This window comes from Amyelois transitella, chromosome Z (assembly GCF_032362555.1).
Source record: "Amyelois transitella isolate CPQ chromosome Z, ilAmyTran1.1, whole genome shotgun sequence".
Classification (NCBI taxonomy): Eukaryota; Metazoa; Arthropoda; class Insecta; order Lepidoptera; family Pyralidae; genus Amyelois; species Amyelois transitella.
The window spans coordinates 7,044,103-7,060,322 of record NC_083535.1 but is presented as its reverse complement, the minus strand read 5'-3'; the positions used below and the strand labels follow the sequence as shown (position 1 = coordinate 7,060,322).

Below are 16,220 nucleotides of genomic sequence, written 5' to 3'. Positions count from 1 at the left end.
TTTGAGAAGGAAATACTCGTAGACTTATATATAGGCCCTCCTGAGAGAGTCATACACGATTGTTCGTGAAAAAATTATAAAAATCTATTGTCATAGAAAACAAAGATATAAGGGTAGGTAATAATGTCATTAATATCTCTCTGGAAAATTATCTGAGTCTCGAAAAAGAATCATTTAGGATTAGGAAATTGAAATTCGAAATCATAAGATCAGAATGTTGCAAATTTTGATACAACTATACTATAATCAATAAATTAATAAAATCAAATGTTGGTTGATGACAGACATTGGCCGACACGTATACTCGACTCTGCGAAAACGAAGTCCCCGGCCCGCAATACCAGTTTGTACGCAAGTACATAATGAACCCAAAAAGCTTGACTATTGGCGAACTATATGGGGAGGTAAACCTTCAGACTCTCGAGTGGCATGATGGAATCTTGCCTCTATGTCTAAGAACCGCCGTGCAGGTAAGAATATTAAGTATGGTGTAAAATATAGGGGTTGCTGTTGAAAATAAAATACATAAATAAACTTTATCATGGCTAATACTGCATATCGGAGATGTACTTAATATCACTTTTAGGTCACCATGACGTAAGTAACCTGAATTTTAGTTGGAAAAATTATAAATCGAGAAAATTAATCCCCCAGCCAGACGTCATGCCAGGAATCTTAATAAGTGAAACTTAAAAGATTTAATTTTATACAGTGATTTTCATCCAATTTTTTTTTTATTCCAAGAATCAATTACTTTTTGTTGTTTCGATGTTGATGATTACCTTCTATTAATTTTTGCAACTTACGCTTTAAAGAATTTACTTGAAATTCTATGACTCCTAGTGGTAATAGACACACTGGGCTGGAGAGAGGACGCAACTAGGACAAACCCCAGAAGAACAATGATTATCTAGGTTTTTTTAATTTTATTTGTCGATTTAATAATACCAATACTATTTCAAAGTTTAAAAGTACACGAATCAAGAATCAAAATGAGAGATTTATATGGTCTATCTAGTGCGAGAAACCCGACCACCAATGGTTGATATGCGACGGGCCGGTAGACGCCGTGTGGATAGAGAACATGAATACGGTGCTAGACGACAACAAGATGTTGTGCCTATCCAACTCTGAGCGAATCAAACTTACGCCCTACGTGCATATGGTCTTTGAGGTGATCTATCTGAGTTGTTATTACTTTAAATTTATAAAACACATAGTATTTCCGTCAATTACTCTACATACTTCAATTAACTAATTACTAATTTCAATTTAAATATTTAAGTTTTATTCGCATATGTACTTAACAAAGTTAAAAGTACTGCACAATGTCAGCTGCCAAAATCGGAGTCACCTTTTTTACGCATGGAAAAGAACCTTGTTACAACCAGAACCTTTATTTAAAGAACTGCATTATTATTTATTACTAAAGGTAGCGGACTTAGCCCAAGCATCTCCTGCCACTGTATCTCGATGCGGCATGGTGTACATAGATCCCCATGAAATGGGATATCTTCCCTACGTAAGGTCCTGGCTGGAAGAAGGTGTAGAGAAGAACACATTTAACCAGGAAAACTCGGATTTCTTGTACGAACTCTTCCAAATGCTTGAAAGCGGCGTAACTTTTGTAAATACCAAGTGCATCGTTGGTATCAGACAGGTAAGATTTAGCTTAATAAGAACTCATTGTGGTTATTTTTATTACCATTGAATTTGCTAAAATATTTATCGTTAACCTTAAATCTTGTAATTGAGGAAAAAGCGAAATTTCTTCAAATAAGCACCAATCAGTCTTACTGTCAGCTTTGTAAGCATTTTCGAGGAAATAATTAAGTTGGTCAACTTTGTAAATATTTTGGGGTAATTAATTTTATGGCTTCTTTATATACGCAGGTGGATATAAGCAAAGTGTCGGCTATATGTTACCTAATGGGTGCTCTGCTGTCGGAACCAGGCGAGCGATTCCCAGATAAAGCGGCCATCAAGACTTACATTGCCCATTGCTTCATATTCTGCTACGTATGGTGTATAGGAGGTAACATTCTGGAGAGTAACAGGAAGGCCTTTGAGGAAGTTATCAAAAGGCAGTTTGAGAACTTTGAGGAAGCTGAATAGTTAGTATTATTCAAATTTCTATGAAAACTACATTTATATCGACTGTCCACCCTTTTTTACTTGATCTTGTTTGCTGTTAACTTATTTAATCTTGCTCCTTTATATATTATCCTTTGTACAATACATTTGTATTGTTACATAAAATTTAAGGCTGTCATTATGATATAATTTTATAAATTGTTTTTGTATAGCTTTCCGCAAGGGTTCAACTTCTTCGACATGTTTATGGACACGAAACAGCGCAGATTGAAAGTGTGGGCAGAGATAATTCCGGAGTTCCTCTACGACTGCAATCGGCCATTTTTCGAGACCTTGGTGCCAACCATAGACACCGTTCGCTATGGGTACCTGTTCGACAAACTGCTAGGAACTGGCAAGCCTGTCATGTTTACTGGGAATACAGGTGATGTGGAAATTTCCTTTGTCTATTGCTTCGCCGGTGTCAAAACTGTACATTATTAACGCCATGATTGTTCAGCAGATCGGCTAAAAGATCAACCATAAAAAGTCACCCATTTTCCTGTTGGTGTTTTCCATTATGCGTGATATGAGTTTTCGCTTGTCAAAGCACCTTGTTTTTATTTTTTACTTTCTGTTGTGTTGTTTGTTATTTAATTGAATGATAGCAGCAGTGTATATCCGAATCCTGGCTAGACGTCACGATACATGAAATTCGAGCCAATTGACTCGACCTAAGAATACGAAATACTAGACACGAGGACAGAGATAAGAGAACTAGAGAGAATGCATATGTGAATGTGCATGATATTACAGGTGTCGGCAAGACTTGTATTGCAGCTGAAGTACTGAATAGAATGTCTGCTACAGGATATTACATTCCCGTCATTCTCAACTTCTCAGCACAGACTAGCAGCTCTCGTACGCAGGTAATCAAATGAAAAATCATTGAAATTGAATTGTTTTGTAATATTCAAAGTTCTATAGCTATTGTGTTATTATATTGTTTATTTGTCGTGCAGGAAGTAATCGAGCTTCGCTTGGATAAGAGGCCGCGTAAAGCCATTGGCGCCCCGCTCGGAAAAAAAGTGATTATATTCATAGACGACGTCAATATGCCGCGCCTGGATGTCTATGGCGCTCAACCGACTATAGAACTTCTTAGGTATGGTAATGTACCACCTCGGTGCTTATATAGTTCTCTTGCTTTGTTAGAGAAAGTGTAGTTTTTTTAAATATATACATTTAATAGGACGCTGACTGACATATCAATGCATAGTCCAAACTGTTGGTCTTAAAATTTGCTATGTAGGTTTCCCGAAATAGCGGCGCGAAGGAAACGTAACCGGATTTTTGTTTTACTTATTCTGTGATTATACTTAACGAAGAATATCTGAACACAACAGCTTCACTTTTTCCTAAACAATACATATTGTTCACACATAGACAATTCTTGGATTTCGGCGGCGTCTACGACCGGGACAAGCTCTACTGGAAGGATATCCTGGATGTGGTATTATCATGTGCGTGCGCACCGCCGGGCGGGGGGCGAAACCCACTCACCGCGCGGTTTGTGCGCCACTTCGCAATGTTCTACATATCCGCGCCCAGCGCTGACGCTATGAAGACTATCTTCAAGGTCTCAATAAAAACTAATTCTCTTGACATAATAGTCATTCTTATTCACTTTACAAACTTTCTTTAAGGTCGTAATAATCCTAAAGGCTTTTAAAACTTTTTGTAAAATCATCCATCTATTATTTAGTCCATACATACATAAAAATCACGCCTCTTTCCCGGAGGGGTAGGCAGAGACTACCTCTTTCCACTTGCCACGATCTCTGCATACTTCCTTCGCTTCATCCACATTATTATTACATTTATTCAGTCCATCTAGGTCTAGGGCAATAAATAACTTCTCACCGTAGATTCCAAAAGAATCTCTTCTACCTCCCAACTACGGAAGCCGAGAGATCATGTGGCGTAAATTCTACTCTAAATTACAAATCTAAGTTTGGAAAGCAATTCAATATATTTGTTTCGAATCCGACAAAAACGAAGTAAACGGACAGTAACGTCCGAATTTTGTTTAACTTAAAAGATTAAGAAACTATTTTGTCATTGAAGAAGTAATAGCTCGTATTATCCTCTATCTGTTATCTCACAAATTTACACACTAACAATGTTTCTTTTCAAACAGGCTATTCTTGGGGGTCACATGGAGGATTTTGTAACAGAAGTATCTATATTATGCGACCCCATAGTGAATGCTTCCGTCGACGTATATTTGAAGATTTGCGCAGAATTGTTGCCTACACCCGCCAAGTCGCACTATGTGTTCAACCTTCGGGATTTATCTAAATCCATGCAAGGTGTATTGCAAGCCAACGCGGCCTATATGAGAGCGCCACAGGGCATGTTACGGCAAGTAAACATATTTGGCAGTTTAAATATTAGAGATAAACTTTTACTCTAATTCACCGACAGTTTTCATGTTTGTGTTTAGATTGTTCTACCACGAGTGCTTGCGCGTATTTCATGATCGCCTCATCAACATTCAAGACAAGAGTTACTTCTACCATCTCATGAGTACTGTCTGCACGAAGAACTTTCAGACGCCCATTCTCGAGGTCCCTGACGATCCCATCATCGAACATCCACCGTTGCTTATGTTCGGCGACTTCCTTAACTCCTCGATCCCAAAAGAAAATCGAATATATCAAGAGATTCCTGATATATCGAAACTTATGATTGTTTTGAAGGTAAGTAAATCCCTATCGGCATGACAGGTCTTAAAGCCGGAATGTCCCTTAGCCAGAGTGTATATTTCCCAAAAAGAGCACGTGTAAAAGTTAAAGTACCTTTGGAGTGACCGTCTCATGAGTGGTCTTGGAGAAGAGTTACAGGTTACGCTCCTCCAAGAGTGGATAAAACATCATATACACACATACACCACTCTTGTCAAGCGCTGATTGAGTGATGCCGAGCTATAACTTTAATATAAATGTACATGCGTGATTTACACGTACGTTACAAGATGTGTAGAAAGAAATTTCTTCATAAATATTCGTCAGGAATATCTAGAGGAGTACAACTCGACGTCTCGTTCGGAGATGCATTTGGTGTTGTTCCAAGACTGCGTGGAGCATGTGGTTCGAGTCGCCAGGGTGCTGCGAGCTGAACGTGGCCACTGCCTCATGGTGGGTCCCGGGGGTTCCGGTCGAAGAAGCGTAGCCACCCTCGCCGGACATGTCAATGAATGCAAGTGAGTCGTATTTTATGCTTTTAAATATTCAATTCGTTTGCATTTATGTCGATTCTAGAACATCTTTCGAAGATCAGAAACATGCAGCTTTATAATAGTATTGTGCATTCTGGGAAAAGTCACCATTTTCCAGCGAACTTTCACTGAACTCTAAGACGTGTTATTACAACGTTGTAGTTTGCTTTCCGACTTGCCAACTCGAAGTCTGCCAATAGTTTGAAATAATCCTCTTTCATCTCATCAATATTCATTTAAGGTGTATGGGCATGGAACTAAAGCGCAACTACGACACTCCCGAGTTTCACGACGACCTTCGCAAGATGTACATGCGCGCCGGTGTCAACTATGAAGATACGGTGTTTCTGTTCACCGACACACAGATCACTAAAGAGGAGTTCTTGGAAGACATCAATAACATGCTTAATTCAGGTAGTATTCACGACGGATTATTTTTTAAGGTACCTACTATTCATGGCATTAGTCACGGTTGCATCCTCACCTAAGGAAAGGAGACCTGGGTACTGGTTGTCATTGCAAGTGGTAATAATAATCACCAACAGCTACAACAACGTTTTAATATTGCTTTAAACTGCGTAAGACGACCCATAATTTCTACAGTTTAGTTCAAACATACATAACAACGATTTCAAGATAATAACGATTTCTTTACATGTCTTCTGATATGGTCAGTTGTTGTTCATCTTAAGCGGTCGTGAGTGACTTCTTAGGATAACAAAGGCACGACACCTAACTAAAATGGATAGAATAACTAGATAGAATATTCCCACCACCCTTTCGAAAAGCAAGCAATCTTACTTAGTTTACATACACTAATCTGGAAACTGTAGGTAAGGTGCTTGCTACGGCTAAGTAGCTTACAAAGTTTACACGTACAACTACGAAATCTTATGAATATCGATCGAGAACTAAGTCAAAGTACTAAAGAGCATTGAAAACTATATTAAATCATACGCGACGAACTTGCATGTTTCTCCAAGTTTGTGGTTTTGAATTATCTTTGCAGCTTACAAAGTGTTCTTATTGCTAAGGCGTGGTACCTAGAGACCTTATAATGGAAATTTTTATTGCAATTTAAATATTAACCACTGCAGATTTAATTTCCAAAGGTCAGGGCAGCTTAAAAATTATTTTATTGTTGAAATTATCATAAAAAGCGAACATCTACAATGCTACAAGCTACTGCGTAGCATTTATAAACTAATTTGAAATGATAATATTATATTTAAGCTTATTTAAAAAAAAATTGTATTGGCTGGTTTATTAAAAGAAGACCTTATGCTTTCAGCTAAGGCGTAGCACTGATTTACTTTGATGTTTAATGTCTTTTGAAAAGTTTTCTTGCTTTGCTTCCAAACTCGTAGACAACGACGCTACAAGCTACGATGCCTACGACGTAGCATTAACAAAATTATCTTTACATTACACACAACTAAATGATTTATCTTGAATAAAAATAACTCAATTAGTTGTTTATTATTGAAAATTTTGAATACTAATTTGAACATTTTGGTGTTTGTAAATTTTGGATTAAGAATTTCTCTATATATAATTTAACTGTGCAGTTATTTATTATATAACCATCCCAGACAGGGTGCCGCAACGAGGCGGGCAAGTCGGGAATCATTCCCGCTGACCTGGGCGCCGTTAACTACTTCTTTATCAACTGGATATTAATATTCCTTAATATTATATATATTATAGTGTGCAATATATATAATAATAAAGTAAATTATTTTTTTTATTATATACTAGGTGAAGTGCCGAACCTTTTCGAAGGGGACACGTATGAGCAAGTCCAGACAGGTTGTCGCAACGAGGCGGGCAAGTCGGGAATCAACCCCGCTGACAGGGATGCAGTGTACTACTTCTTTATCAACCGGGTGCGGGGGAAACTGCACCTTTGCATCTGCATGAGTCCGGTGGGAGAGGCCTTCAGGTTGTCATGTTTTTCCAAAAATGTAGCTTAATATACTCTCATGAAGTGTAACGTATACCCAAAAAAAAGTAACTCATTTAATACTGTAAAATTTTGAGCGTCGGTAGTCGAATCGGTAAGACTGATGATCGATTACATTCGTGGCACGCGGTAGAAATTCAAATTCTACCTCAGCCATATATGACTACTTTTCTGACCTATGACTATTTTAAGAGTTAGGTAGGTACATTAGTTTGAGATTATCAGAAACGGTGAGGAAATTTAGCTCCAACTACAAAAGCATATATGTATGTTTTTCATCGGGATGAAAAGTACCCTATGTCCTTTGTTATTAGGTATTATTTCCGGACTTGTTATTGCATATACGCAAAATTTTAACAAGATTGGTTCAGTTATATATGTGACGCGTGAACAGATAACGAACAAATAAATAAACTTACTTTCGCATTTATAATATTTGTTGGGACTATTTGCTTAAAGAAAATCACAAACATGAACAAATAATTTTGCTGAAGTGGCTCAGAGAAGGGCACTTAGCGCGCAGGACGGGCGATCGATACAGCAAAAGTTTCTAGAATTGAAATTATGTAGGTACTTCAAGGTAAAACGTAGGAAATCCTGAAAACTGGGTGGTCCAACCATCTAATACCGGCAATGGACTACATGCGTTATGATTATTATTTGGACTTGGAGTTTGGTATGAAGCTCCGAGTAGTTCTTTTGTGTTATCTGTCCTTGTATACGAGTATGTTTAAAAATAAGAGAGTGAAAAATGTGGATGAAGCTAAAAAAATATAGAGGGATTGTGGCCAGTGGAAATATGCAGCCTCACTGAGAAGAAGCGTGATTTTATATACATATGTGACTACTAGCTGTGCCTATGACTTCGTCCGCGTGGAATAGTTATTTTGGGCATCATTGAAGCCCTCAAGGATGAATAATTTTCCCCGTTTTTTTCACATTTTCCATTATATCTTTGCTCCTAATAGTTGCAGCGTGATGTTATATAGCCTAAAGCCTTCCTCGATAAAAAGTCTATTCAACACAAAAATATTTTTTTAATTCGAACCAGTAGTTCCTGAGATTAGCGTGTTCAAACAAACAAACAAACTCTTCAGCTTTATACCTAATATATATTAGTATATAGGTATATGTGTGTATCTCCAGACGCCGTTGCCGTATGTTCCCATCTCTGGTGAACTGCTGTACCATCGACTGGTTCACCAAGTGGCCACCAGAGGCGTTGCTGTCGGTGGCGGAACAATGTCTACAACCACTCGGTGATCGCGACATGATACGGAAAATATCGCCACTCTGTGTTGCGATGCATGAGGTAAGTGTATTTCCAGGAAAGACCCGCGTAAGATACAGGGCTGGTTGATGGGTATTCGCTGATTCGTGTTCCAACCTGCTTGAAACTGCTGCATGACTAACTGACAACGCGACTAACAGCCCAAACCGCTAAGTAAAGAAATTTGGCATATATATTCCTTATGTGGTCTAGAGGTGCACGAAGAGAGGGGTTCATTCCCGGAATTTCTCTATAGCTGCTTAAGCAACTAATTTTTCTGTCTTACAATAAATTTTCCGAGAAATAATTATGCTCCCGTGTTTATACAGTTATCATGTTTGTCGTCCAATTCAACGTGACTTCGCAAGAAACGTCGAAAATGAAAGAAAGTAAAATCATATAATTAAATTGGACAATAACATTTTTAAATACAACATAACTTGATGCTGACAGCATATGTAACTATAGCTTTGACGTAGCTACAAATAAAATAGGCCATAAAATGACCGCAGAAATCAAGTTATACACTTTAGGCTAAGGCCTGTTCCCAATATTAATGTACTTACCTATTATCGATGAAGGCCTCTTACTATAGTATTAAAAACAAATTGTAATTGAAATCGTATAATAAAATAGGACGTAGACAAAATGACGGACAGGCTGTACAACGAGATGCGCCGGTACTTCTACACGACCCCAAGCAGTTACTTGGCCCTTCTCACGTTATACCTCGACCTGCTTGACAAGAAGCAGCAGCAGATCATACGAGGCAGAGACCGGATATCGTGTGGGTTACAGGTTAGCTGATGTAGAATAACTCGTAGGTTATTTTAGTTTGATAAGGGTGACGGATAGACAAACGAACCTTGTATAATGGACTGGTGAAAGTTGTTTAGTTGTACCCCAAAACGTCTTACCCAAACTATTTTGCATGAAGAAATGATCAATGTGGAAGAAGTAGAAAAGGTATGCCAAGATCGTGGTAAATGGTAAGAATTGGTCTCTGCCTATCCCTCTGCAAAAGAGGCAGGGGTTAATGTTTGTACAATAATCTATACTAATATTATAAAGCTGAAGATTTTGTTTATTTGAATTGCGTGCTAATCTCAGGAACTACTGGATCAAATTGAAAAATTCTTTTTGTGTTGAATAGACCATTTGAATTGAAGAGACCATCAAACACAAATTGATGCTAATTTACAAGCATATTTAATATCCTGCAGTTCCCACAACTATAGCGGATCATTGTCTTATTAATAATTTATGCATAAATTAGTGAGCTTTACCTAATTACTCAGCTTTGATAATACCTGCTCTGACGTGAGAATTACTTTATTTCATTCTCTATAGCATAAACCTGATTATATTTTTTTGTTCGGGTTTGCAAATTGCAATGAACGTTTAGAATTGTTATTCTGATGAATGCATCAGATAAACCCAATAGGGTTTATAACTTCATCATATGTCGTTCAGTAGTTTTAAAGTGAAAGGCCAACATGTCAACATATATAGATTCATACATATATATATATATATGCCTGTTTCCCATTGGAGTAGGCAGAGACTATGGATTTCCACTTGCTACGATCCTTATAGACCTGTCCTGATTACTCCACACTCGACGATTACAGGCACTCTTAACATAGTATTTTTTATTCAAATTCAATAAATTGTTTTTCGTTTTCAATAAATTGACGTGCTTACATAAAATTTATCTTCTCTTGCATTAAAAATACCTTATGTAAGTAGGCATGAAAGATAAATAATTAAAAATACTAACGTTCGATGTACCATTGTAACGAGCTTGCATCGGACATTTCAATTACAGTTTCTATCAATGCGCCTGTCTCGGTGTTTGTTTGTAATCAAATGCAATCCCGTTGCTTGATTGGGCTGAAATCTCAAGCTGGATGTTGTGTAATCGGATTGCAGGTTCAGATGTCAGTGCTTTGTTATTAGGGCAAAGCTAATAAATAATTGGAATCTTTTAATATAGGTACCTGTTACTGCAATATGTGTTTATTTCAAAAGAGAGTATGAATAAAGGAAGGCCTAAACGAACAATGAACAAACTTGTTCTTGCATTAAAAATACCTTATGTAAGTGGGCATGAAAGATAAATAATTAAAAATATTAACGTTCGATGTACCATTGTAACGAGCTTGCATCGGACATTTCAATTACAGTTTCTATCAATGCGCCTGTCTCGGTGTTTGTTTGTAATCAAATGCAATCCCGTTGCTTGATTGGGCTGAAATCTCAAGCTGGATGTTGTGTAATCGGATTGCAGGTTCAGATGTCAGTGCTTTGTTATTAGGGCAAAGCTAATAAATAATTGGAATCTTTTAATATAGGTACCTGTTACTGCAATATGTGTTTATTTCAAAAGAGAGTATGAATAAAGGAAGGCCTAAACGAACAATGAACAAACTTGTTCTTGACTTGACGATCAGTTTGTATAAAAAGGTAATGAATTTGGATGAAACGAGTGAAATATACAGGGATTGTGACGAGTGGATATAATGTAGTGTCTGCATCACCTCCGGGAAATGGCGTTTATGTTTGTGCCTTTGGCTGTCATACAATAGGTCCCGTCGCGGGTTCGTATCACGGCCAGGTGGTGATCATTTAAGAACTTTTTTACTGGTCTGAGTCTCATATATGTATCTATATTTATCATAAAATATTATTAGTATCTCTTAACACAAGCCCCAAACTATTTGTCCCGTATATATTTATTAATTATTTTTTTAATCGAAAGGCGACACATTTCTTACTGAAGTTGATTTGCTAGAAACTTTACGAGACCTATGAAGTTGTGGGCGTGATGGAGCAACAGGTTCGCGATATGGAGCCGATATTAGCACGAAAGGCGGAGGAGGGCATAGCGCTGGTGAACCGCCTTAAGGTGGAACAGAAGGCGGCTGACCTTGTCAAGCAGGCAGTCATGAAAGACGAGGCCGAAGCTAAGGTATACCAACACTTTTAGTACGCCATGTCAATACTACAAATATTGTTGTTAGTCCCTTTATTTTTCAACGTAGGTATTATTAGAATGCCTTGTAATTTATAAATATAAAAGAGAGAGCACATACCTACAGTCCAAACCAATAGGTCTAAATTTAATTTTATTATAGGTTCCATAAGAAATGTGATCTAGGGATGTACTAAGTAAGGATTTCTCGAAATTTCTTCATGGACGGGAATTAACAATTTTTTATAATACGCTAACAAACCCTCGGGAATACACTTACATACATACAAATAACCACGTCTATATCCCTTGCGGGGTAGACAGATCCTAGAGTCTTGAAAAGTCAGCTATTTATTTAATACACTTGTAACAACAGCTACTTGGACAATAAGACAGGTTAAGGATAGCTTTATCCCGACGACATGAAACTTCCTTAACGACAACTATTAAATGCAATATTTATAGGCTAATCTTCTTAGTACCTACCTAGCTTTATTGATTTGTAGCCGACATTCCGGGAATAACAGGGGATTGCGAGCCCGGCCAATAGTCCGCATTAGCTCGAAGTTCTAGCACAAAGCAATGAAATGCAGTTTCAAAGTTCTGAGTATTTCTGAAACTAACGCCTGAGTGAATAAACTATACCTATGTAATGCATAGGCTACATTTCTTTGTTTTCATAAACTACACAAAAATAACTTGTAACCAATTCACCGTTATTACGTCTTTCGCTTTGGACATAGTAATTTTCTATTAGAGTTTTAATAAAATTTTATTGATGTCTTCATATTTTTAAATTCCAATTTAATTGAGAAAGGGTTGCCTTTTTTGTTGATAATATATTGAAACAAAGTGAATTGGATCACTTTCTTGGCACTTGACAACAATTGTAGGCTTCCGTGTAACAGTGATTAAATCAAATAAATCAGTACAACTTGAAATAGATAAAAGCCGAAGAAGTGAAGGCGATCGCAGACGAGGCCAAGGCCGACCTGGCGTTAGCGATGCCAGCAATGGAGGCTGCCCAGCAAGCCTTGAAGGCCCTCAACAAGGCTGACATCAACGAACTGAAGGCCTTTCAGAAACCACCCGCCCTTGTACGCTTTGTCATGGAGCCCATTTGTATATTATTTAATGCTAAGTAAGTACTCAGATTTAAATGTGTTATTAAGAATTACTTATAGGCATAGGTACTTACCAACTCTATGATTTAATAATTATAAGATACATATATTTAAATATATATAGTTAAAACCAGAAGCAAGATAAACATTTTTCTAAAACTTACGCTTTAAGAGACGTGAAACGATGTGCCCGTTTCACAAAAATGCATCATAGTTGTTTTAACATGAATGGCCAATGTGTATTTCTGAAACATATACGAACAAGTATTAAATTTCTAATTTTGTATTACGAGTAGTTTAATACATGTACCTACGTATATGTGCAAACCCACATTCTTTATTTATTAAGACTTTAAACTTAAAATGTGCCTTTTAACATACTTACCTAAGTTTGGATTCATTATACTAAGAAATAAATGCACTCCTCTATGGTATCAATCTGCAATCGTAACACTTAATTCAATAGTTTCCAGCACTTGAAAATTTGAAATCCTTATTGCATGAAACGCTGGCTATTCCAGAGAAGCTACTTATTGTGTTTGCAGACAAAAGTTTTCCACTCGATGAAGAAATTTATGATCCAATAAACCGGCACAAGAGATTTATATTTTATTGATGGCAAATAAGGCATAAGTTTCTCAGAAAATTGTTAACACTAGTATACCTATTTATATTTAGTTTTAGGAATTATATCGAGTTAAATCCAGCGTAATATTGGCTGCCGTCAGATTGTTGTGTTGAACTAAATGGTGTTCAAAGCGTAAGATGGGATGTGCGTGGAAATGATGAGTGAAAAATATCTACTTTTAACTAGCTTTTGCTCAGGATTTCACTTTTACTGATAGAAAAGAGAGTACCTATTCATCATTTCTTTAACAAAACAGGCCTGACTGGGACAGTACAAAGAAGTTGTTAGCCGATGTGAATTTCATTGGAAAGCTGGAAGAGTACGACAAGGATCACATTCCAGATGCAACTCTCAAAAAGATCAAAGTGTATTTGGTTCATAAAGACTTTAATCCTGACACTGTCGTCAAAGTCTCTAAGGTGAGATCAATTTACTTCAAACATTGATATTTTCAGAAGTAATATACTTTACTTATATTAGCAGTTCAAGTTTGAAATGCACGTGTTAACTTTATAATATAAGGCACCTAACCGTCCGAATAACTCTAAAACTTTTATAATTTCTAAAATTCACAGGAGAATTCCACTTAATTTATCACCTTCGATTTTGATATTTATTTTTCACACGATTTTGAAATAAATTTTTAGTCATGCATATTGCATGAAGTGCAAACATGAGGTAGTTTCAAAGACTTACAATTTCGAACTTTTCACGACTGCAACTTCTCTACGGCGTATTCGTTTGCCCACACACGATTTATATAAGGGGCGTTTTGAAAAGAAGTCTTCAAATAAGTACAAATTCGATACTATTTCTAATAAGAATAATATGTACAGGATATAAAGCTCTGTTGTGGAAAGTTGGTTGGTGCCTAGTGTTCGTATTCCATTTGATTTTATACCATAAATTTTACTAGGTGTGCCGTTCCATGGTCCTGTGGGTGCAAGCTATTGATATGTATGCAAAAGTGTTCCGGATTGTTGAACCAAAAATCATTGCGTAAGTATATATGTCATTAAATTGAAACCCTCAAAACACAAATTTTGGGTTATATAAGCTCTTGTACTGGGAACTTTTTTCCTAAATTTAAATGATAAATAAAGCGACGTCATGGAAAAGACGTGCGAAGCACATCTGATCATAAGAATATTTTGGGACTTATGGCCAATGTTTTGTGACTCCATTAATTTTAATAAAAGCCTCGTTCAGTTTAACTGATCTACTGTTTGACTGGGATAACCTTTATCGAAGCAATCGATAAACTCCGGGTCTGGTGTCAAATAAATTAATGCAAACCTATAAGAATCTCTTTGATAGGCACAAAGAAGCAGCAGCAGTCCTGAAAAGCGTGATGGCCGTTTTGAGAGCCAAACAGAAAGAAGTGGAAGCTATAGAAGCCCAATTGGCCAAAATGTTGGACGAATTGAGGGTAATCGTGTTATTGTATTTTTACTTGCTTTTATTTCTCTAATATCATCACTTTCCTTTGTTGCTTCTTGACACCAACCTACTTTTTGAAATTAGAAATTATAACACCTATTTCCCAGTATTAAATTAAATCCATATAGTGGATTGTTCGCGTGGATTGAAGTCTATTCTCCTCTACTTTATCGAGTCTTCAGTGTCCTCAGTTTAATACTTTTATTGTTACAATGTTAAGATATGTTTGTTCGTTATTTTCCGAAGGTACACTAGCTGAGAACGCTTGTATCATAAGTTCGCATTTTGTAGCTTCAATGCACAATAAAGAATTTAAATAAATTAATATATATATGTAAGTGTGCACTTAGGACGACACATTACCAGATGTAGTACTTAAATAAAAATTAACATAAAGGTGGTAGAAGAAGAGCGTATCAAACTGCAAGCCGACGTGGACCTGGCTGCGGCGCGGTTGTCCCGCGCTGGCAAGCTGACCCAGGCATTGGCAGACGAGCAGACCAGGTGGGAGGATAGCGTTAAGGTGAGGAATCTACTTATAACTATACTCCATCTGCTAAGGTAAGATACCTAGTTTCAATGATAATATAGCATTTCATTTCAATAGTTGTTCATGAGCCTGCAACGGTTGCGGAAGATGAAGAGATGGAGATGGCAATTGCTTCGTGTAAAAACCTGTCTCATCCAATCCAGGTTCAATCGTTAAAGGCATACCCCGGGCTCCTCTCCAGAGTGGTTAGGATACAACTGGTACTAAAGCCAGGAGGAAGAAGTTGTTCATGAGCCTGAACAATTTTTCTTAAAAATCCGATATTATTAATTTAAAATATCGGGGCAAATGTTGAATGAACTCGGAATACTAAGTTATTTTACAACTTTAAACTGTCGAAAGTTTTTGTGTGAGGAATATTAAATTTATTCTGTAAATTTATTTGGTGTCTAAACTTTACAACGTAGCTAATGCTAAGAAGGTAGTTATCCATTTAAACTTTTATTTTATTTTCCTTCCTTTATGTGTAATAATACCTAAATACATAATAATGTTGTTTTGAACCTTGCCAAATGAGTGTGCAGGTAATAATTTATATGTAGTTTGTTCTGCCGCTTTTTCTACTTATAAAGAAAGTGATATGTACCTTACATCCTATTTTGAAAATAACTATTTTTCTATTTAGACAGCGACACACCAACTGTACTGCACTACGGGCGACATAATAGTCGCATCTGGTTGCATCGCGTATTTCGGCGCGTTCCCGTCGAGTTTCCGCCGGGAACTGGAAATCAAGTGGATAAAGCAGTGCAGCGAATTGGAAATACCCTCCTCGGATAGCTTTGAGTTCGTATTTCACTGTTTTAGAAGCTATTCACGAGTGAGCTTAATTGTTCTTGTCCGTTTCGTGCCGAACGTTGTTGTGTATTTATTTTGCGCTTTGAATTCGAAATCATTTCAAGTTAAAGTATTTAATTG

The 16,220-nt window shown here is 36.9% G+C and overlaps 1 protein-coding gene across 1 annotated transcript in view; it reads left to right on the top strand.

Annotated features, from left to right (window-relative positions):
* The window catches only part of LOC106133762 (dynein axonemal heavy chain 6), a 51,356-nt gene that overhangs the window by 16,685 nt on the left and 18,451 nt on the right, over positions 1 to 16,220 (top strand). The window contains exons 29-50 of the mRNA XM_060953773.1: positions 285 to 470; positions 1,019 to 1,174; positions 1,433 to 1,660; positions 1,894 to 2,114; positions 2,307 to 2,518; positions 2,890 to 3,002; positions 3,096 to 3,238; positions 3,520 to 3,712; positions 4,274 to 4,497; positions 4,580 to 4,835; positions 5,148 to 5,338; positions 5,595 to 5,767; positions 7,112 to 7,295; positions 8,463 to 8,628; positions 9,223 to 9,384; positions 11,381 to 11,557; positions 12,505 to 12,701; positions 13,569 to 13,731; positions 14,229 to 14,311; positions 14,630 to 14,741; positions 15,150 to 15,275; positions 15,928 to 16,088. Of these exons, the coding sequence (XP_060809756.1) occupies positions 285 to 470; positions 1,019 to 1,174; positions 1,433 to 1,660; positions 1,894 to 2,114; positions 2,307 to 2,518; positions 2,890 to 3,002; positions 3,096 to 3,238; positions 3,520 to 3,712; positions 4,274 to 4,497; positions 4,580 to 4,835; positions 5,148 to 5,338; positions 5,595 to 5,767; positions 7,112 to 7,295; positions 8,463 to 8,628; positions 9,223 to 9,384; positions 11,381 to 11,557; positions 12,505 to 12,701; positions 13,569 to 13,731; positions 14,229 to 14,311; positions 14,630 to 14,741; positions 15,150 to 15,275; positions 15,928 to 16,088 (3,827 nt within the window). The remainder of the gene's footprint in view (positions 1 to 284; positions 471 to 1,018; positions 1,175 to 1,432; positions 1,661 to 1,893; positions 2,115 to 2,306; positions 2,519 to 2,889; positions 3,003 to 3,095; positions 3,239 to 3,519; positions 3,713 to 4,273; positions 4,498 to 4,579; positions 4,836 to 5,147; positions 5,339 to 5,594; positions 5,768 to 7,111; positions 7,296 to 8,462; positions 8,629 to 9,222; positions 9,385 to 11,380; positions 11,558 to 12,504; positions 12,702 to 13,568; positions 13,732 to 14,228; positions 14,312 to 14,629; positions 14,742 to 15,149; positions 15,276 to 15,927; positions 16,089 to 16,220) is intronic.